General features: G+C 38.3%; 1 protein-coding gene across 1 annotated transcript in view; it reads left to right on the top strand.

The window, feature by feature from the left end:
- The window catches only part of SIM2 (single-minded family bHLH transcription factor 2), a 63,861-nt gene that overhangs the window by 16,099 nt on the left and 23,789 nt on the right, over positions 1-23,973 (top strand). The window contains exons 4-5 of the mRNA XM_014938049.1: positions 5,859-5,967; positions 23,538-23,623. Coding sequence (XP_014793535.1) covers positions 5,859-5,967; positions 23,538-23,623 — 195 coding nt within the window. The remainder of the gene's footprint in view (positions 1-5,858; positions 5,968-23,537; positions 23,624-23,973) is intronic.

Below are 23,973 nucleotides of genomic sequence, written 5' to 3'. Positions count from 1 at the left end.
TTTTCAAAAAAAATATAAGGGTTTTTTTATTTTTTTGCTTTTTTTTTTTTTTTCTTAGAAGGACATTTCTGATTTTTTGCCTTCTTGGGATAGGCACAAGGGCAAATAGCCTGAATTTATTGCAGAGTGCAAGCTTCCATACCTTTGTGTGTAAATGTATTACACAAATTCATTGGCAGCACCTGACCTAAAGCTTGCTGCAATTCAATAGAAAAACTCCTAATTAATTTCACTGGGGCCTGGATGAGACTTGCAAGAAACAGAATTGTTTCTTCATAACCAGTTGCAGCTCATACACTTATCAGAGTAAAATGAAGTGAAATGAAGACAAGCAGAGGGAAGAAAAATGAGGAGATGAAGGTAAGAGAGCACAGGATGCTCTGAAAATGTCTGGGGAATATGCCCTGTGGCTATTCCAATAAACAGAGAAGGGTCTGAGTTGGGGAGATTATATGTGTACTATAACTTTGGTAGTAACTAATATTTTTGATTGAAAAACTGTGAAGTTCTTTGGATGCGTGTTTATAAAAGCAATATTAGAATTAGCAGCTGTGAGAAAAAATAGAAGTCCAAATAGCTAGAAAAAGCAAGTATATTATCTTGTAAACACCACTTCTAAATCCAAAGGCAACTGCAATCCCTGTTTTTTTGTAATCTCTTTTAGAAAAAGTAATTTTGAGAATCAATATTCTATGTGGATACTTTTTTTCTGCCAACTTTTAAAAATGTGTCCGGGGAACATTCTTAGTTCAACCCGTTTGTTCAGGCGAGTCTGTTACAGTATAATATTAGTTGTTTCATAAAATTTAATGCATGTTCAAATTACTTTAAATATTACTTTGTTTTAAAATAAACTTTCCTACAGAAAGGCCATATTTTCTACTCTGAATCAACAGCGTTATTGAAAGTTTTTCTCTCCCTAACTTTTGAAAAGGTCCACCACACTGCTGTCTGCTTAAACAGATTCATTTAGTCAGTACAATTATTCCAAAGCTCTGAGTGTTCCCATCTGTCCTTGCTGAAGTAGAGTCTCATTGTCCTGTGCTGCTTGCTGTTTGATAAGTGCTAACTAACCTTCCAGGTTTTGTCCAGAAATTGTTTCTTTCTTTTCTTTCTTTTTGAGGAATATCAAGTCATCAAATCTTGTAGGTCTCAGTATTATCCAGTCAACTGCTGAAACTGAAGAACTGGATCAGTAGGGCACTAAATAGACTTGGCCACGTTGAAGGAGAGGGAACTGAAAGCATCATACAGGCTTTAGTCATATTTAGCCCTCATGCCCCTACAACCCTCTGCACAGACTGAATTGCATGTGCATTGCACATGTAAATATCTATAAACCCTTAGTGCAAGAGGTGCTGAAGAAAGCTAGAGGATTTGGTCATATTGCTTATTGAAGTCAGTTTAATAAGCAAAATTACAAATATTTCACTTTAGCAGAGATTTGTAAATGAATGGGCTGTATCCTTGAACTCCCCAGAAAACTGTACATTGGGGACAACAGAGGGATGTGAAATTTAAGGGCATGATTTAGACTCTCAAAACACTAAGTGCTCCAGCAGTTTCAGAGTGCACAGTTTTTTTTATTTATAAATAGAAACCCCCAGCTAAACAAGGCAGTGATTTTTTTCCCCTCTTTCCTCAAACTGTTTTATCATCTAATTTGTTCTTTCTATTTCTCAGTGTTGAAGGGACAATTTTGCTTTAAGTAGTACTAGTGTTAATACTGGGCTATTCCTACTTACTAGGATATTAATACATTAACACTAGGATATTCCTGTAAGCTTCCGAGGGCTCTAAATGAGTTCTTGTTCCTACTTCTCTGGAAATCACTGGGAGTTTTGCCACTGACATCAACAAGAATGAGATTCGTTTGTAGAAGCAAGTTCTGCAAGTTTCCCTCACCAAGTCATAATCCCACACTGTATTTTCAACAAGTCCTCTTATAGAGCTCCAGCCAATACAAGCTGAGACCAGAGTGATGATGATTGTAGAAAATCTTTTAGAGTGTGTACAGAAAGGCCCTTTTATTAAATAATTTGACAATTAACTAGTCCACACATCAATTTCCAGTTAAAGTGCAATTTGTTTAAAAATATATATTTAAACTAAATAGAAGTCCATTTAAAAAAAAATGCAGAATTTTCTTGGAAACCTACTGCAGTAGCCTTTATCTTCTAGTTGTTCTTGAATTTAACTCCAGCAGAAATTAATTAGAGCTTCTGAATAACCCTTTAATTGTTGATGTAGTTAAGCTAGTTTAAAATTTAAAAACAGTGTTAAGGATTGTTTTTCAGCACTACTTCATTCATTTCTGTCGGCTGCATCAGAGAATCAGAAACAATATTTCTGAAAAGACCACATCTTCATTTGTGGACCTATCACTTAATTTGTGGCTTTGGATTTTGTTCTGTTTTTGCTCTCAAGTCTAACAGTAAATATTATAAATGCTGATGGGTAGGACCCCCTCCTCCGTCTAATTTCAGCTGGGCTTAGACCAGTGTTGAAGTTACTTGTGCTAGCTGAGAGAGACAACTCTTTGCCTCTTTTTTTTCCCGTGGATAGCAAATAGGTTCAAATTCCCCATATGTTTTTTCCACTTAGAGTCCGAAGACACAAATAAGAAGAAACTCGTCTTAGGAAACAATGGTGAAAGATTTTTTATTTTTCTTTTAATTTTGAAAGTCTGGAGCTTATTCCAGCTATTTTCTGTGTCCATGAGGGAACCAAGCTTATCTTTGACTTTTAATAGATCTTGAAATATTTAACTACAAACATCTGAACTTTTCCAAGAGTTTATTTTACTTTCATCAAATAAGTATATGAAAGGCAAAATATGTAATTATTTGCTCTAGAATCCATCTACTTAGTCCTCTGTGTTTATTATGAATTGTTTCTTGGCAGGAAAAAAATGTGCAGCTGAGTTACACATAAAAAACCTCTTAGTAGGAAACAGCGATATTTGGTAGTAAGCAGGTATTTACAGATATTAAAAAGCTGCACCGAGAAAGCTGGTTTAATAAGCCCGAGGCATGGGATTTTAGAAGGTTTATGAATTGAACCATATAATTTATTTTTTTAAGTTTTCAGTGTTTCATTGTAGGCTTTAAAATAGCATGCATGCACTATACATAGCAGGAGACTGTGGTCAGTTTCAAAATTATGTATACATATTTTGGTTATTTGACTCTTACATAGCCCCCATCTCTTTGCTGACGGCTTTATGTTTCCACTTGCATTTTTACAGTCAATTTTGGTTTCAGTGTTGTATGTTCACCTCCTGCTGATTTTGCTGGGGTTGCAAATGCATACATCAGAGCAGAAAATATTCCTATGTGTATAATGAGAAAAACTAGTCATTAGTTTGACAAAGCACTTTAGTTTCGGATTTTAGATATAAGCCCTGGGATACAAACTACAGTTTGACTAAAACTGTGACCTTGGGTCCAGTCCTGTGAATCCTGTGAACAAATGTGTATTTCTGTGAGTAGTCCTTTTGAAACAGATAGTGACTTTTGGAAAAGCAAGAGATACCCATGAGTTATACTTTGTAAGAGAGTATAGATGCATGTTGATGTGGTTATGACTATACTTGGTTAACAGAGATGCAACAAAATCTTTTGGATTGCTACAGTTGATGTTGCTAGTCAGGTTGGTTGGTGTTGCTTCTGTAAGAAAGTCTTTATATTGAAGGAAGAGATTGTCTGCACACAGCCACCCATGAATGACTCTTTTTTGGAAGCTGTATTCTCTGACACAATTGTTTTAATTTCAAAGGCAAAACAAACCCTTCAGCAAAATCACTATTAGCCAAAGATAAAATAGTAAGATCAGGGTCATAAGTGATACTCCTTTTGGTATGAACACTGACCACAGTTGTGTGGTTTGCAATGATAATTTTTTTCATGTTCTGATTTACTAAGCATAATGAAGTGCCCATCACCATAGAATTAATAGATTTTTTTAAAAAGCAGCTTCATATGTCTGTAGGTGATGATGTTATTTATGGAGATAGCTATAGACATTTACAATATACTTTTCTCCATGTACTTAAAAACAAACAGAAGCATTGAGAAGCATGACTCAAGTGGGATTGTATGTTCTCCTTCCTCCCCCCGCCACTAAAGTTTGAATACAGGGTGTTACTATAACAGGTCCCCACCTGTTACAATCCTGAAAAGAAACAGCCAGTGCTTTATAAGGAGAACTTTTAGAGTAAACTATATAAATGAAGAAATGTAGATAAACTCCTCTCCCTCTCCTCTTCAACTCTCCCTTTTGTCCTCTTTATCTTCCTTTCTTTTATTCCTCTCTTTCTCTCTCTTTCTTCACCTCTTTCTCTCAGCCTTTCTTTTTTTTTTTTTTTTTTGTTATTCTAATGCTTCAACTCCTGAACAATCTTGCTCTACTTCCGATAATGCTCTTTGGTGACTACCGCGCTGCAGACTCGAGTCTGATACAAGATACATGACTCTATTTATCACTCTCTTTCTTCCCCCCTTTCTCTCCGCCTTTTTTTTTTTTTTTTTTTTTTTCCCTCTTTCCATCTGTCCTTTCTTTTTTCTCTTTCTTTCGCTTCTCTCTTTTTTTCCTTATTCAGTGAAATCTTGTTCTGGTTAGAATATCAAATTGGTGTTGGTGTTTTTGTTTTTGCAGGGAGAGGTTGTTGGAAGGAAGCAGTGGGGAATAGATGGCTTGAAAAACAGTTAGTTTGCATAGTCTTGGGAAGAGACATTCCATGAATAATGCAGAAAATGGAACGATGTGAAACATTTTCAGAAAAAGATTGCTTTGTGGGATAGACAACTTCATTTATTCCAAAGAAAAGGCAACTTGCACATCTTAGCAAATCAGTAGGATTGGCTCAGAAGAATAGGTTAAATTACTTCACCTCTCAGCTGTCTCTGATCTTGGGGGCCCAAGGCACATCAGGCCACACAGAACAATTGGGCAGCCTGACACTAATTTAAAACACAGGCTCAAAGTATTGGTTCACTCCTTAAATCAATTACTACATCTATCTGGAGACTTTTGTTGGTGAGTTTTATACGTGGCAAATAGAGTTAGCAAAAAGGACATACGGTGCACGCCATTCATTTTTTTGTGCTACAGTTACTACGGGTACAACAGTGGGAAAGACAGAAACACATTCCTGTGCGAGCAAAGTTCAAGTGAGAAGAGGGAATACACAGATATTTAAGATAGATCTCGCCTATACTGTGCCTGTTTACTTAAAGCAGTGAAGGCTCAATTCATTGCCCATGAAAACCTTCAGAAGTCTGCCTTTTGAATTCATTGGCTACTGTTTCAAACTCTTCACGCTACTGTGTGTTGAGTGTGGTGGATCATCTTTGAAAAGACACAAAGCAAATCTGTAGGTCTAGGGATTTTGCTCTGAAGACCTAGCTGCCAGCTGAATGCAGGTGATAGTTTCTGGGAACCTGTAGAATTTTTTTAGGTTTTTTTGTTTTAAATATCTGTCTTCTTGAGAGACATTAATACAGTTCACAGAGATTTTATCCCATTTTGTGGCAATGTAACATTTCTACAGCTGCTCTAGTAGCTTCCTACTAGCTGCTCACTTCATCTGCCAGCTCTCTCTGATTGCAGCTCTCCTGTATCTGGGTCATCACCAGGAATTCCCACAAAAGCCCCTATAATATTAGTTAACTGCTGAGGAAGGAATTAGTTCAGTTTAATTGATATAATTTGGAACACAGTTTTGATACATTCAACTTATGTTTTAAAAATGGTCCAGATGCAGCGTATGCAGGTTACTTAAGAGCACTACTGGGATAAAAAAAAAAAAAAAAAAAAAGCCAGCTGCACTGCTTCATGTGTTACTTGTCTCTTCACAGGTGGAGCTTACTGGTAATAGCATTTATGAGTACATACATCCTTCCGATCACGATGAGATGACAGCTGTTCTTACTGCTCACCAGCCTCTTCATCCTCACCTCTTACAAGGTACTTGTGTGGTCTGTGGTCAAACTACCATTGAAAATGGAAAAAAAAAAAAAAAGTAACAACTCTAGGCTGAACTGTAACAAGTTTGTATTTATCTGATATCAAGCTATGTAGATGAATGGAGGAGGATCTTGAACTTGAAACTGTGACCCAGGATTTTGGTTTGTTGTAGTAAAGGGAATAAGGTATCCTAGATTAAATAGCGCTTTTTGTGCCATGAAGTACATGCAGTTTTAAACAGGCTTTTAGATTTTGCCCAGTGGCCATTTATTCTCTTTTATTTTGTCAACACTACTGAGATTGCAGGAATGTTGCAATAATCTAGCTATGCATAGCTGCAGCTCTGCAGTCTTAGCAGGAAAAAAAAAAACACGTTAAATTTGAAGCTTGGACAAAAAGCCAGACCTAATGCCCTCCATTGTAGGAAGAGCCAAAATGGGTTTTGTAAATTACTTGCATTCAGAAACTCTCATTAAAAAAGTGATCTCTCCAGGAAAATAATGTCCTTTTGCCTTGATACCGGATCACTGATTCACCAAGCCTCTCCACACATCCTGTTCAGGTGCTGCAGATGATTCACCCTCGTGTACCCATACAGTATGATGCTAAGCTGGATGGAATGTCAGGGAAGACAGCAGAACTCTTATTGATTATGTGAACGCCTGGATCAGACTGTCCACTCTGGCTGTGCTCAAACACCACACATAAATATTAACATAACCCTTTGCGTATTAAGCTGTTACTTCAGTGTTGTAACTCCGATATAACTAGCAAAGATATGCTCATCTTTGCACTACCTTCTTCAGTAGCTTTTGTTTCCTTGGGGGCAATTCTTTGAACTTTAAAATATCAGAAATAATCTGGCTCCATCACGTACAATGTACTTCCACATATATTTCGTAATTGCTTAATTAGTTGGAGCTCATATCCTACTAGTTTTTACTGGACTTCTTAAGACATAGCTCCTAAAAGCATGGGGCGCTTGGGGTTTGCACTGCATTTCTGTTTAGGATCTTGGATTTTTTTCAGTTCTGGTGCCTGAGCATTTTCGGTATTTGGTGATGTCATCACAATTCTGACTGCTGTGATCTGTCAGCACAGAACCATGCACCTTCTGCATGCAGGGAAGTTTAATGTGCCTGAAAGCATATGTACTGCTCTGAGTGGAAGAATTATCTTAGCTTCCTTCTCTCTTCTTCCTCCCCAAACAAGTTTTCTTGTGTACCCCTTTGTATCTTGAAAACCAAACTCTTATTTTCTTGGACTTTTCTGATTCTAGTTGTTACTAGTTTGGTCATTCCTTTGTCAGGGATTTTTTTTTAAATGCAGACATTTTTTAAAAAGCAATGTTTATTCCTTTTTCCTACCTTACTGATAAGCAGAGGGGATACCTCTGGTATAAATCCATGATTTTCATTCAGTTCTGCTGGTATCCAGAATTGGTAGTAAGACATTATTATACCTGTTGTCTTGCCAATGGCAATAGCCTCCTGTTTTTGTTACAATATATGTTTTTTAAGTTTGTTAATTGGAGATTTTTACAAATTTGAAGTAATGGGCAACTGATTTGAACTAATTTCTACGTTAAATGCTCTTTCTGTTCTGTATTTAGTATCATGACTCTGGTTTACTAGAAGCAGTGAGACAGCACACTAGTACTGCAGTTCCAGAAGGTTGGGGGGTTTTGTTCAGAACTAGGTAGTGCCTATTTCTTGCTTATATTTGGATGTCTCTGGATGCTTAACTTGCCTGTTAACATTTGTTTTCAGAAACAATCAGGTCCCTCTCATTTTGATTATTTATGGTCAAATTATCTGTTTCCTTAACAAATTCTCCTCACTGCAAGGTGTAACTTTCTGTTCTGATTGTGTTTGAAAAGACTTTACACACAATTTAAACTGTTAATTTCCATTTACTTGCAACTGTTTCAATCTGAAATTCTGCTGATGGCAGAATTAGCCTCTGGTATATGCCTCATTATCTGTGGTGTTCTTTGCCTCATTCTACATAGAAACTGTTTGTTATTAGCATTAAGCTCTGGTTTCTCAATAGTGCAAAGGCAAAGGAAAGTTTAATTTGAAATGCGATGCATTAATATATGTTTTGTGTAAAATGTTATGTAGCAGAGAAAATTGATAAAAAACTCTAAACAACAGCATCTTATTTGAATTCCTAGACTTGGAGAGATAAATAAAGGAGTTAAGCTGTATTCTGGTTTGTATAGGGATTATTTTATGCAAATCTTACTTCTGTGTGTCTCTTCCCCATACAATGCATGGAGCGAGTGTATTAAAATATCCAGAATCTATAGCTAAGTCTTTTTAAAATGATCACAGTAACCAAATATTTATTTATATTTGTCTTCCCCATGCCAGTAGTTCCCTTTTCTGCAGTGTATACATTTAATCTTGAGGTATAACCTGAAATTACCTGGCCCACGCAAATCAAAGCAGGTTTCCTATTTTTCTTCAGTGAAGCCCTGAAGCCTATTTTATAAATAACAGGAATGAAGCAACATCTCTCTGCATCTTAGTACATATTTTGAATATTTAAATAAAATACGGAGTTCTACAAGTAACTTAGGACAGAGGGAAGTTGAGTGAAAGTAGCTTTATTTTCTAGTAAGAAGGAAAACAGACTTTTAAAGAGTTTGGTGCGTTTTTTTCATTTCAGTTTGATTTTATCTCCTTTAATCTTTTAAAACCCATCTGAATCAGCAAGTCACTGGGTCGAATAAAAACTTTCCTTTTATAACTTTATTGCATTCTAGATCTTTCCAATCTGTAGTATTACTCAGGAGTAAAATCAATATTGTACTGCAGGCACAGATGTTCATAACACAAATTTACAGCTTGGCTCATATAACTTTACTTTTTCAAGATGTGTTCTTCAGCTAATTCTCAGATATGTATATACATTTTCAGTTCAGTTGCCATTTCAGCATTTTTAGCTGGATAAGATCTGTCACGATAGAAATTAAATCACAAATGTGAACATACATATCTATACTTTGTGGTATTCTGTTACTGTATTGAATAACCCAGAGTACAGATTATTTTTAACCTGCAGTTTTACAGTCTTTGTAAATTTTGATGGTATCCCTTTATTTGTTTCTTTGTTTGCTTTTAATTGTCCTTAGTGTCCTTCATTATTCTCTTCAAACTTCCCCTTGTATTTCCAGTGCTTCATCAGTTCCATAGAAGCTTTTCTGAAAGACCAAACAACATGAGAATAGTAGAAGCCTTGCAGCTGTTGAGCTCTAGGAATCTTATTTGCATAAGTTTTATTTCTCAGGGAAATACAAATTGTTGTTCACTGCATAAAATCAGATATAGTGTAGATTTCTTTATATAAGGCTTACTGGCACATTGTTTTCCTTCAGATATCTCAGCCTGGTACTCAAAAAATGATGTATTAGTTTAAAAGGCATAAGCCTTTTTAAATTATAAGTTTTTAATTTTTTTAAGTTTACCCTGAACTTCCTAATGTTTCAGGTATGACAAGGCACATCTTCAAACCCAGAGGGTAGATTTTTTCTTTCTTTTTTTTTTTTTAAAGATAGTGAAAATTATTGAATAATCACATGCTTTCAGAATCTGGGGCTTCATAGCAATATTAAATGTAATTACACTTAGGAAAATGGATGTTGGTGGACTCGTTGATCAATGTGGCATTACAGCAAGTTAAGTGAAATGGACACTGGATTTTTTTGTACAACTGTTTTCCACTTTAAAAAAAAAAGGCAGATTGGAGAAAGTACAGAAGAGAGCCACAAAAATGATTGAAGGACTGGAAAGGCTTATAATGAGAGATAAAAGAACACCATCTGTTTGCTTTATCAAAAAGAAGATTGGGAGGTGACTTTTGATTACTGTGTGTGCATACTTCCAAGGGAAGAAAATACTGGGAACTGAAGGACTGTTTTAGGAGAAAAAGCATATCAAGGACCGATGTCTGTGAACTGAAACCACAAAAGCTCAAATTAGAATAATACATACATTTATAACTAGGAGTTTGATTAACCACAGGAACAAAATACTGAGGGAAGCAGTGGTTTCTTCCTCTTTTGATGTCTTCAGATCAAGGCTGTATGCCTTTATAGAAGATACGCTTTAGGCAAACAGAAGTTACTGAGCTCAGCACAGGAGTAACTGAAGTTTAATGAACCGCAATGTACAGGTTAGACCTATGATCTAATGCTCCTTTCTGGCCTTTAAAGTCTGTAAGCTATGACTCAATGAAAGCCATAAGCCCCATGATCTGTGGAGGCTTTGGAGAATTTCAGCTTTAACTTACAAAGTCTTTAAGATGCCTTTTACTTGCACGACCAGCGTTGAAAATGTAAAGTAATATGTTCTGATCCCTTGCTATGAAAGAAGCCAACAGCTGGACTCTCTTTCTGAGGGTGGTTGGGGTGGCAAAAAATAATAATCTCTCTCACATACACATTGAAGGTAGTATATGCCTTAGTGAATAACCTCACATGAGTCTTTAGGCCAATTTTGCACCAGTTGTAACAAAATTAGTCCATTATACTCAATTGGGATGGGTTAACAGAAAAAGGGAAAAAAAAAAAAGAGTAAATTGATATCTTTTCCACATAATGTGTACTGACTGTGCTTAGATCTCAGATGACTTCACTGGTCCTTCATGCCTTTCCAAATATTGCTTAATGTATTTCTGATCTGCAGCATTTTCCTATGTTCTGGCTTAGTTTTGTACCTGTGAAGACACCTCAGTTTTGCACTCTCTATACCACCTGTATCTGTGGCATAGCCTGGTATCAAGATTCTGGGGCCTCTATCCTAAAATATGCAACACTTAGCTAACAGGAACCTAGGAACTGTTTCATGGTAGAAGGCTGAGAAAGTGATTTCTTAGCATGTAAAGAAGTGGGTTTGATGTATGCTGTCTTTCCTTGAGCACTTACAGCTCTGAAAGATTTTCTTTTCTTTTTCTTCAAGTAGTGGAACTAACAAACAGGGTCCACTGGGTGAGATTCTTCTGCTGGGGCAGAAGGTAGTCACCCTGCAGGGTGGTTGGGTGGAGATGATGAGGCAACAGTAGTTTCTGAATTTTCTGAATTTTGGAAGACTGCAAGGTTACATTTATGACTGACTGTAGAGACTCAGTGCATGCTGTGTATCTCCCCTGGTTAGTGCAGGAGACCTAGTACTAGGTTGTGGTGCCATGCAAAATTCTGCCTAGCCAACAATAGCTCCAGAACTTCATCGAGACATGTGAGGAGTTTACTCCTTTCCTTGCCTCACATAACAGCATAAAAATAAATTTCTGTCAGGCTAGTAAATCTAAGGTGCTACAGCTCAGCAGGAAACCATTTGGTACCAGCATGGTGTGGGGTACAGTGCTGGCAGAGGTTTGTGAAGTGAGTGGTTACAGTGTGCCCTGTCCAGAGGTGATAAACATTTTAAATGTGTCTGAAACAGTGTCGGGTTTTCAGGGATTTAATGTTGAGGATTGCACCGGTATTATTGACTCCACCTGGCTCCCCCTAGCATACCCTTTAGAGGAAACAACATACTGACACAAGCTACAATGCACACAAGTTGGGACCTTAAGCCCTCAAATGATGTTGTTGATTTTTTTAGGAAGTTTTCTATAACAGTTAGCAGCGTAGAGTAGTAGGCTTGTAGCCTAAACCATCTGGAGGTTTGGGGAAATGCTGTACCTTCTGAACCATATCTGTAAGAATAAAGAAGGAAATTTTTGTATGAAATATCAGGGTAGTGCAAGCTGGGTATGACTACTCAGTGCATCTGTCATCACTGCAGCTGAGTACAAGCAAGCAAGCAATTGAAATAGATATTTGCACTGCAGGTTGACTAAGACAAGCAATTAAGCAATGCTGAGAGGGATTCAGCATTGTATGCTGCTCTTATGTGTGGATTTGGAGTCAGCTGGTTTGACATTGTGTGTCTTTTATTGGTTTCATATGCTTTTTCTGAGATGTTAATCCTTTAAAATGTCTGTGTATAGCTTCCCAACTTTTGCTGACTTGCACACCGAGGCATAGTGTACCAAAAGCAGTTTATTAACATTCCCCAGAGCACATGAAGGCAAAAAGGAATACTGTAGTTAGTGTAGATGTTCCAGTTGTCTGCTAACAACTGGATAATTCTTGTATGATTAGTTATAAGCCTAATGTAAGTTACACAAGGTATCTGGAATACACTGTGTAGGGCTTTCTCCACTCTGGTTGATGCCTTAAGGGCACCGTTTCAGTCAGCTAAGCAGTAAATGTCAGCACATACTTTTTTTCTCAAGGAAGACGATCTTCCTTACACACACTTGATATTAAAAGAAGGGAATAGAAAACTGTACATCTGGAATATCTTTTTTATACTAAGTTTTAAAGACATTTTTCTAGTAGTACACATGCAAAAGTCAAATGTTGTCAGGATTTTTTGTTTTAATTAATTTAAAAATATTTTACAGGAGAACTGTTATTGAAAGGCAACAGTTTAACATGATGATGCTGTTACCACAGTTTGTTAGTGTTATTTTAAACTTGAGAAGCCTAAAAAATATTATTATTTCAGATGTACAAAAGTGGAAAAGAGGGCAGACAGCTGGGACCCCATTAAAAAATCTTTTTGTTGTTGATAATTAGCAGTAAAGCATGCCAAAGAGAGTAGAGTGTCTCAGACTGCAAAAGCTATTCTTTTTCTTTCTTCCTAGTGCCCTGTTCAGTTTCTGCTCTAAGAAAAGTTTGGAAACAGCACTTCCAGGAGCAAGGGAAAATTGGGCAAATGCTAGTAAATGGCTGAGTTTGGATGACAGGAACGGTAATAGAGACAATTTACCCTCTGCAGCAATGACAGGATTCTGGATACAGTCAAGACTCAGAACAAACTGTCCAAATAGGGGCCAAATTCTGGCAGCTTGTGCAAGCTTGGAACTCTAGGACAGAGGCTAACAACAGAACTGATTGCAAGAGCGTTACCAGGGCAAACCAAGTCAGCCCACGAACTTCAGTTTTCAACTTAGTATGTGCATAGGAACTTGCTCTCTCTGTATGGGCTCTCTATATATAATTTTCAGTTTTGCTATCTAAGGAATTTATATTTTGTCATTCAACTAGTGCCACTCATTTGTTAAAAAGAAAATGTAGTATTCTTGAAGGTATACACTTAAGCCTGTAATCTGTATGTGTACATATGCTGCTGCACTGTACTGGGGAGGAGAGAAAGTAAGCCTAGCTGTTTTATTTCTTCTCTCTTACTTGGATCAGTTTTGACCACACATACCAAGGAAGAACAGGGAAAGGTTTTCATGCATCCCTTTGCATGTAGTATTTCAGTTTGCAGAATAGTTTTGGTCACAACCTCACTTTTGCACTGTTCTTTCTGGCATAGCAATAATAAAGATGGTCAGTATGCACCGGGCTTACACCTCTGACTCATTTTCCACTAGCTCATCTCCAGGTCTGCTTCTGAATTTGTTGTGAGGACAGTTCACCAAAGGCATTTGCAAACTCTTTCTCACACTGGCCCTGTTGGTGAATCCTGGATTCTCAGCTTCAAGGGCTACCCTAAAACTGTGTGTGCTATTATGCAAGCATCTCTTTTGCATGGTCCTACTGTGCTTTTACCCCTTCTTTTGTTCTAGAAGACGAATCACCAGCAGTCAGAATTAAGGGACAGAAGTTGTGCCATTTGTCTCTCCTGTGTCTCACAAAAGCTATAGCCTTGTTACGGTCACAAAAGAGACTAGCCAAGATACTTGCATGCTCTTTTAGTCAGTAATGTGCTGTGTGGGACCCAGATGCTTTGCAGTTACACAGGAATAAGAACAGAACATGTGCAACTTTATAGCATAGAGGAGGTAAGATGAAAATAACCAATTGAAAGGGCAAAAACATGCTGTGTTTGAAGGATGGACAGTAAAGTGCTATCCAGACATGAACTTGTGGTATCTGTGCTTCCACCCTGTAAAACAGTTCAGCAGGGACATGGAGCACAGCTTATCACATATGCGTGCCTTGTCTCCAGAGGAATGCACTAGCTTGAGGCAGGCATGAGTTTCTGCACAAGTTGGATGAGAGGGAAGGTAGAAGCAGGTGACCGTGTGCACAGTGCTTTGGTCTAAATGTGGTCTTTGAGAATAGTTTTGTCTCCTACACTATAGCTGAAATTTGACATTGCACCTAAGCTGCCATGTAGAGTGAACATAAGTCATTTGTTGTGTTCAAGAGCTCCCAATTTTCATGCTCCTTTGTATCTTTAGTAGTGACATATGACACATACATTCTTATGCAGCAGTGATCAGTTTTGCATGCTGATGTATATTAATCTACAAAGTGGTTCTGCAACAAAATTATGCCCTATTTTGCTAATGTCAAAACTTGGGAGCTTTGTGAAACAGATATAAGACAGTAGCTTTTACCTTAGAAAAAATAAATGCGTGAGAGGTGAAGCTGTGGAAAAAACTATGATGATCTTTTTTCTCAGTTCACTGTGCAAGCAGCATACAAACCACAGAATTTTGTGACTGTTTTCTTTCAAAAGAGATGAAAGATGGAGTGGAAAGCAAAGATGGATTTCATAGTTGCACCCCCAGGGATGGGCAATTCTGGCTTCCATAAAGCTAACCATAATTTCACAGAAATGCTTAGAGAATGCTGTTTGGCAGTCATGTGCAATATGAGTGAACAAATGCATAAATTATTTATCCAAAATAGAATCATTTTCCTTACCATGACATTTATTCTGTTTATGAGAGTAAGAAAATACAAATCTGTAAAATATAAGCAGGCACTTTTATTCGTGATTAGTGCTTGCAGTGAAACTGTATTACATGATACACAAGGCTAAGAAAAGGGATTGAGAGGGCATACTTTGTAAAAATGGTACTCAGTGCTGTAAGAAAGAAATGCATCTCCTGTATGTTCATAGACAGCAATGTTTTTCTGTGTTCTCATTCCCAGCTTGCTGTGTTTCAGCTGTGAGGATATTAATGTATGGATAAGTTTGGGCTGAGATTTGAATGAAGCCATTTACTCTCTGCCTCGCTTACAGCTTTGACTGAGTCTACCCAGCTACACTGTAGCAGTGCTCAAGGGAGGGAGCCTCTGTAAGATGACAAGGCAATATAGTAATATATTAGTAGAATAGAAAAACTTTCTGAATCTGATAAGGGAAACATAGAGTTTGGCTAAAAAATAAACAGTGATACCTTTGAAATGAACATCTTGGACACAGATATTGCCTCTGACTTGCAGTGCCTCCCCCTATAAAACTTATTATAAATGGCACCTCAATTTTATTAAAATATCTGCTAGTAGACGAATTGAAAAAGTCAGGATCTCTGTAACTGCAGTTACACCCTTCAAAAGAAGAGCAGCAGAAATGACAGAGAAATCTGCTCAAAGTATATAATCCTGTTGATCAAAACTAGTACTTTACTTGCATCAGTTTTCATTTCCAACTATTACCAATCACTTAGTTGGGGAAAATTGGAAAATTGGAATTCCAGGATAAAAACTGAGAGTCTCACAGGTAATTTTAAAAAATATTTCAATAAAAGTTTGTGGAGCAGTGGGGAAAGAACAATCCCTTTCAAACCTTAGACATTGATACAGGGCAAACAAAATCAGAAATTTGCTATCGTAAGTGAATCCAAGTTATAACAAATATTAGAAGTGGTTGGAATAAAAAAATAGACCTGCAGTAGTGTTCGTCATAACTGGATAAAGAAAAGCACTGTGCAAAAATGGGAGGGTAAACATTTAGAAAGAACCCTAAAGCTCTGCTTTTCATCTCTAATTCCTGTAGTAGATAAACACAACATCAATAAGTTCTGGGAAATGTTAAAAGCTGTACTAAAAGGTTGGTCTCCTTTTCAGGAAGCTATCATCAGAGCCTTTCAAGATACTCAAGCAATTTAGAAGCAGGGGCAGAGGTTTCTTTTTAGCTATAGCAGCTATAGAGACATTTTCTTGACTAACCTTCTGAAAAAAGCTTGAAGAGAATAATGTACGAATTTTGAAAATCATTCAACTCATTTATGAAGAGATGGATCAATTTCCCAAATATTTTAAAATTCTTTGGGAGAGGGAAACAAGTCACATTTGGGTAAAGAGGGAAAGTAGATGCTGACGTGGAAAGTGAAGAAGATGGGAAAAGCAGACCCATGCTGTAATGCTTACACTCATAAAGGAACACTGTGTTAAAACCTTGCTGCGTTAAAACACCAAGCTGTTTGTCAGAATTATAGATGGCTATGTCAAATGCTAGAGAAGGCGCAATTAAACAGACAAGTTTTGTCATATATGGTGGACTTCCTGGAATAGCAGGTATTTGAAAGAATTGGTGCTGAGTAAGAGATACAACAACAGTGACAATTAGCATGAGTTGCAGCAAAATTTGCCATCTCCCTGTGGTGACTGCTCAGTTTTTTGAAACCTCAGGTGTCTGGGACAGGAGTGGCTGGAGAGAAGTCCTGCAGAAAGGGATCTGGGGGTGCTGGCTGATGCTAAGCTGAGTTTGGCCCTGGCAACCAACCTTCTGGGGTTCATCAAACACAGTATAACAAGCCAGTCAAAAGAGGTGTTTATCCCACTGCATTTAACATTGATGTGGCCTCACCTTGAGTACTGTGTGCAGTTCTGTGTCTCAAAATTTAAGAAGAGTGCAAAGGTCCTTGAATGCATCCAGAAGGGAGCAACAAAGCTGGTGAAAAGGCTGCAAGGCATGTCCTGTGAGGAGTGGCTAAGGAATGTGGGTTTGTCTAGTTTGGAGAAAGGAAGCTGAGGGGCAACCTCATTGCTCTCTGCAGCTTCCTGAGGTGGGGAAGCAGAGAGGGAGGTACTAATCTCTTCTCCCCAGTATCCACTGACAGGACACTTGTGAATGATTCAAAGCTGCATGAGGGGAGGTTCAGACTTTACATTAGGAAACATCTCTTTACCAACAGCATGGTCAAACACTGGAACTGGCTTCCAGTCAAAGCCAGTTCAAACACTGTAACTGTCTTTCCCCTTTTTCAAAAAGGGAAAAAAAGAAAACCTAGGGAACTACAGGCCGGTCAGTCCCACCTCTGTACCCAGCAAGCTCCTGGAGCAGATTCTCCTTGAATCGCTGCTAAGGCACATGGGAAATAAGAAGGTGATTGGTGACAGCCAACATGGCTTCCCGAAGGGCAAGTCATGCCTGACAAATTTGGTGGCCTTCTATGAATATGCTACATCATTGGTAGGCAATAGCAGAGTTGCAGACGTCATCTACTTGGACTCAGCGAAGTGTTTGATGCTGTCCCACATGACTTCTGGTCTCTAAACTAGAGAGACAGGGATTTGATGGATGGACCACTCAATGGATCAGGAACTGGCTAGATGGCTGCACTCAAAGGGTTGTGGTCAACGGCTCAATGTCCAGGTGGAAGCCAGTGACAAGTGGTGTTCCTCAGGGGTCAGTACTCAGACCAGTGCTGTTCAACATTTTTGTCAGCACATGGATAGTGGAATAAAGTACATCCTCAGCAAGTTTGCTAGTGACACCAAGATGTGTGGCATGGTTGACCCTCTGGAGGGAAGGGATGCCATCCAGAGGGTCCTGGACAGGCTTGAGAAGTGGGCCCATGTGAACCTCATGAAGGTCAACCAAACCAAGTGCAAGGTGCACCTGGCCCATGGCAATCCCAGGCACAATACAGATTGAGTGGAGAATGGCTGGAGAACAGCCCTGAGGAAAAGGACTTGGGGGTGTTGGTGGATGAGAAGCTCAACCTGAGCTGGCAATGTGCGCTGCCAGCCCAGAAAGCCAACCTCATCCTGGGCTGCATCAAAAGAAGTGTGGCCAGCAGGTCGAGGGAGGTGATTCTGCCCCTCTATTCTGCTCTCATGAGACCCCACCCAGAGTACTGTGTCCAGCTTTGGAGTCCTCAGCACAGGAAGGACATGGACATGTTGGAACAGGTCCATCGAAGGGCCACAAAGATGATCAGAGGGCTGGAGCGCCTCTCATATGAAAACAGACCGAGTGAGTTGGTATTGTCCAGCCTGGAGAAGAGAAGGCTCCGGGGAGATCTTATAACAGCCTTCCAGTACCTGAAGGGGGCCTACAGGAGAAACAGGGAGGGATGCTTTATCAGGGAGTGTAGTGGTAGGACAACAGGTAACGGTTTTAAACTGAAAGAGGGGAGATTTAGATTAGGTATCAGGAAGAAATTCTCCACTGTGAGGGGGGTGAGACACTGGAACAGCTTGCCCAGAGAAGTTGTGGATGCCCCATCCCTGGAGGTGTTCGAGGCCAGGCTGGATGGGGCTTTGAGCAACCTGCTCTAGTGGGAGGTGTCCCTGCCCATGGCAGGGGGGTTGGAACTAATTTTTTTTAAGGCCACTTCCAACCCAAACCATTCTATGATTCTGTGATGCCTAGAGAGGTTGTTGATGCCCCAAGCCTGTCAGTGTTTAAGAGGCACTTGGACAATACCCTTAACAGCATGCTTAACTTGGTCAGCCCTGAAGTGGTCAGGCAGGTGAACTAGGTGATCCTTGTAGGTCCCTTCTAACAGAAATTTCTATGCTATTCTATGCTATTCTAATGCTATTCTGCTTGTTGTCAGTTTCCCAGTTTTTCAGCTTGCTTCTGGAAGCTGTAGTCAATGGGGCAATATAATATATATTATCTCCTGAAGTGACAAATGTGAATTGACATATGAGATCGTTTTACTCCAATCTAAAATATCCTCAATACCACACTGTGTGAAGATAAAGTTATTTCAGTTCCAGGTGTTATGAAGGCACAGTTGAAAAATACATTTTACCATGGCAGACATTGCTGTGTTTAATGAAGTCTCCTTTGTTTCTTGCATCTCTAAAAATGCTGTTTGTAAATACATAGTTACATCCATACAAACACACACAGAGTATATACACTGAGATTACAGTGCTGTAATAGTGTTCTTTTAGTCATTATCACTAATAATAATATGAAGTACATCTCCATGCAGAGACATGGGGTTTGTTTTGTTAGAGCTGAAAGCATCTTCACATTGGATAAGGTTTTACTTCTTTTTCTTCCTTTTCAGAGAAGGAAAAAACCCACAAACCAAAACCACTGCTAAGCAATATGTAGTTATCAATATCCATACAGTTTGAATGGATTACTTTTTCTTCTGTGATACACATGGAAGACAAAAACCAACAAAAATTGTTACTAACAGGGCTTTTTTGTGTGTGTGTTTACTCAGCTGGAACATCTCCACAAGGCTTTCTTGTCTACCCAGTAGCATTTTGTTTCTCATCCTTCATTAGCTGATGTCTGCAACCTGTTGGTTTCATCTTTTCTCTATAACAAACAGACATAGTTTATACATAGATTTTTAACATTTTCTTAACACTTAAAGGAAAGATGTTAACATCACTTACAGTGATGCATTTACATAGTTAACATTTCAGAATAATTCACTACAGTGGTTAAGCTTTGTTTATTAGATGGTATGAATATTCTCTAATTAAATTAAGAAGGCTATTTTCTGTCAGTGTTGCTTATATTCTGATTCAGTCATAATATTTTACTATTCATTATTCTCTCTGTTAAGTTTCACATGTATGCGCTTAACCCACAGTTCTCTCAACCTTTAAATACCTAAGAACTGGTAGCTCTTGGTAGGTTTCTTCCCTGTTCGAAACCTCTTTTACCTTCTTGATAGCCTAAGATTCCTTCTGTTATTTATATGTGCTGTGCTTACATGCTTGCTTAAAAGAACACTAGTGATATCAATAATTACTTTACTAGGTCAAGATGCTTTAAGTTGTTATATTTTTCCAGTTTTTCAAATCTTAATTCTGAATGATAAAATCACTTAACTCCGAAGAATAATTGGTTACATTCACCTCTTACTCAAGCCTGAAATGCTTATTTTACGTATACTGTGTTTCTTTCTTCCCTAATTTAAGACTTTTGCTACATCCCCGGACATCTCAAGCCATTCTGCTTTTACAGCAGATGCTGGCTATTTATGCTACAGGCTTTTTTCCTGCTTTATAACTGAGCTTTCATGCCTACCATCTCCTCACAATTTAGTGATTAACCTCTGCAGCAGGACAGCATGCATTAGTAATCACTCTTCTCACAGCTCATCTGATTTCTCCTATTTGAATATTTAGTGTCTCCCTCTTCGCTTGCTAAACCTTTAAGTACCTCATTTTCTTCCTACATTCTCTTCATCAGAGTAGATCATCTTAATTGCATCAGGTACAGCCTGGAGGTTATATTTTAACTTTTACATTATATTGATGGATGTGTTAGGATCCAGCAGGATACTAGGGCTCTTTATTTCCCAATCAGCTTTACAATTACAAATTTACTTTAGTTCTTTTTTTCTTTGTTACCCCCTTCTGCTACTTTTAAGGGTATTGAGGATTCACACTGGCAAAGGTATCAGTTAATATGAATAGTAATTCACACTGTCCAGTCTTACAGATCTAGATTATTTATATGAAGGTTTTGGTCTTCCTGTGACTTTATATTTTGCAGTTTCTTGGTCAGATCTGGAGATGGTTTTATTCCCGGTAGGTGTGCACAAACACACATATGTACACAGAGCCCACCAATAATAGATCAACACGGACAGCAAAACAGTGCTTTTACAGGTACCACATACACACTAATAGCATTCATGCAAGCATGAACAACATGAATGGCCTGATTTTGCTCTTTTTTTGCCAGCAAGTCAGTCTCAAAGCTTGCTAGTAGATTTTATACTCACATACTCATGAGGATCTCTGGTGGCTTTTGTATTCTTCAGCTCTAATCCTCCAAACAAGATGCCAGACGCCATGTAGCACCTGCACATTATTCACTAGACACCTTGACACAACAACTAGCCTTAACCAGCCATGTAACAATCCCAGCTGGCTGGTTAAAAATGCTGTGGCCCTCTGCATCCACCTGTGCTATGGGTCAAGCTGCATTACTAAATAACTGTGTTTTCAGTTGTTATGTCCCCAGATTATCCAGGAATCGTCAGGCTCTCCTTTTCTTCTTAGACACATTCTGCTCTTTCACCCTCCAAAATGGCAACTCTCAGAGTGACACTAGGCTCCCACACAAACACAACCACTCTTAGTACACACAGGAGCAGGAACACTTACCATCATGTATACAGTACTTTGGCTTCTTCAGGTAAAAAGGCAGTATGTCACTCAGGGCCACATGGGCTGTCTCTCCTTTTGCTTACTTAAGACATCTTAATATCAGCTCAAAATGGGTTTATATCAGCCTCAAACATCAGTCTCAAAAATAGAAACTCTGAGATGAGCCTCCAGTTACCTCATGGGTAAATTTTCCCTCTATAGATTCAGGTATGAGATGTAACTGAGTTAAGAGACTAGTGTTTGTTGGTTTAGCAACAAATATAATTTTTCCACTTAATTACACACAATGACAAAGCTACTGATTATTACACCTCAGTCTCACAAATCACATGCAGGTACTATTGAATTACAATTTTATCACCTTTCCCTCCCCATACCACTTAGTGTTGGGGTGTAACTCTATCCCTCTTACTCTGTTCTACACCATACAGCATCCTTACCCTTGAATTGTTTTAATCACCCTTCTGATTTCCTAGAAGCCTGTAACTAGTTACAAGGACTTGTGTTCCAATGAGACCTCTTGCTTACAATCTACCATCATGATATCAAGGAGACAAGATCTCCTTTCAAATAATGAAATTATTACCAATTTTAAATAACAAAGGAAAAATGTTATCTTAGAGTCTGAGTACTACTATAGTTTTATAGACACCTAAAGACTACACCATACATCAAAACCTATTCCTGGTGGAATAGTGAAGTTAGAGCTAACTGAGTGTTTCTGTAGCAGTGCGTTAGTCTGCAGTAACATTTCAAAATGATGCAAGCAGCAAATTGAAGGCTAATGAATAAGGTTATGTGGAAGGATCTTGTACTGAAAGAGACTCTTTTAGGTCTTGTGGCAGGATATTTGGGAAATCCAAATTTCCTAAATATTCCAAATTTCAATTTGGGAAAAAAGTTTAAGGCATTGCTTCCAATTCCACTTATCATCTATTTTTGTAGAAGAATGTAAGTCATTAGAATTGCTAGCAACTCAGTTCATATCCGAAGATGGTCTTTGTATCCTCATTACTGTACGTTAATTATTTTTCTCCCTTGGCACCCTTGAAGGGAGATAGTTACCTTTATTTTATGTGAATGGGACTGCAGCAGAAAGAAAGCAAGCACTAGTGGTAGGTCACACAGAAAATCTGTATTGAAGCCATGAATTGCATTGATGTTCCCAACTCCCAGATCCATTCTTTACTCATGAGATCATGCTTCAGCAATAGTAATCTATACTATATAGTTTCCTCCCACCAAACTGTATACATTTGTATTTAAAACTCTGTAGTAGATGTGCCAGTTCATTTAAGTGCCTATTTTTCCCCATATGGATCTAATTTGCATTGGGAAGATTAATGGAAAATTCAAATACTCAAGAAGGCTAATACTAGTTGAGATGCACTACATAGTGCATTTATTTTCCCTATTGACTAGATCGTTTTTTCTGTGGTTGTATCTTCAGACTTTTAAACTCAGAACTTAATGTAGAGAGTTTATTGGTTTCCAGGTAGTGGTCTGAGGTTCAAACCACTGCAGGTGTGTGGCTAAGAGGTGTTAATTGGGTGATGGATACACAAAACTCGGGAACACAACTCAACAGTTAAATCAAATTAAAGCAAGAATCCAACTGAATACAGTGGACTTTGGATCAAACCCTGTGGGGAGTTAGGAGGTAATACACATTGCAACAAATCTGACCCCCCTCCCGCTTCTCTGATTTTCCTATTAAAAAATGTACCAAATGAGTTTTCTTTTCCTGATATAGTTGTGTTCTGCCGAACTGCAACTTTCAGTAAAAAAAGGCCAAACTCTTAACAGTCTGAACTGTTATTAAGGAAAAATTAACATAAAAGAGAATAGTAACTTATTCTTAGCAGCAAGTGTGTATGTACCTGAGCAATATTTAACTTTAAAACATTTCTGGAGATTATCCATGAAGATACTTGTTTAAAAACCATCTACCAAGATGGTTTTGGAAGCCAGTGAAACAGGTAATAATATTGCATATGAAGGCCAGAAGTTCAGCAGTCTGGGAATGACTAGCTATGTACACTCAAATTATTACAAAACAAATGAATGTTCTTGTTTTCCATTCTGCTATTATTCTGGACAGTACATTCACCTATGTTGCAAAGGAGACATTTCCTTCCTTTTATCAGTATGGGCTGGTACCTAGCTGTTCAGAAACAAGGTGATTGCCTTGTGAAGGGTGGTAAAACCATGAATTTGGAGACCTAGTTATGTTGACCTGTTCAACTTTCATGGACAACCCTAACAGGAAAGAGAAATAAATCCTGAGGGCAGAGATTGAGTGGGAAAGTTGAATGGCTGACTTCCATTGCTGCCTAAGGCTGAGACATAAAGACAGCTGAGACATAAAGACATCTGTTAAATCACAAAAGGCAATGTTATGGACAGTTTTGAAATCTTCAGTAATAAATAGTGTGGTTTATTCTTCCAGAATATGAAATTGAGAGATCGTTTTTCCTGAGAATGAAGTGTGTCCTAGCCAAAAGGAATGCAGGATTGACATGCAGTGGCTACAAGGTAATGTATATAAACCTCCTCCCCCTTCCCCCTTAAGTATTCAACAAGTGCCAAATTTATTTATTTAGGGTTTTTTACATATGTGTAGCAAAAAAAGCAAAATCTGTGATAGAAAGAATCAGAAAAGATGCAGAAAATGCCACTACTGGTTGCAGATTCCCTTAGTAATGCAAGTCTAGACACTCTCACAGTGAGTTGGAGTTTGCTTTGTGGCAGATTCCCACATCCTGATTCATGATCTTCCAGATGGGGAACTGGCTGGAGTGCACCCATGGAGGTTCAAGGAGAATGCACAGCCAGGTCTTATTCCCCTATGTAATTGCAGACAGGTGACACAGGAACCCAGACAC

Source organism: Calidris pugnax, unplaced genomic scaffold (genome assembly GCF_001431845.1).
Source record: "Calidris pugnax isolate Ruff unplaced genomic scaffold, ASM143184v1 scaffold25, whole genome shotgun sequence".
In the NCBI taxonomy this organism is placed as follows: domain Eukaryota; kingdom Metazoa; phylum Chordata; class Aves; order Charadriiformes; family Scolopacidae; genus Calidris; species Calidris pugnax.
The sequence above is the reverse complement of the archived record's forward strand: the minus strand, read 5'-3'. Positions and strand labels throughout refer to the sequence as shown.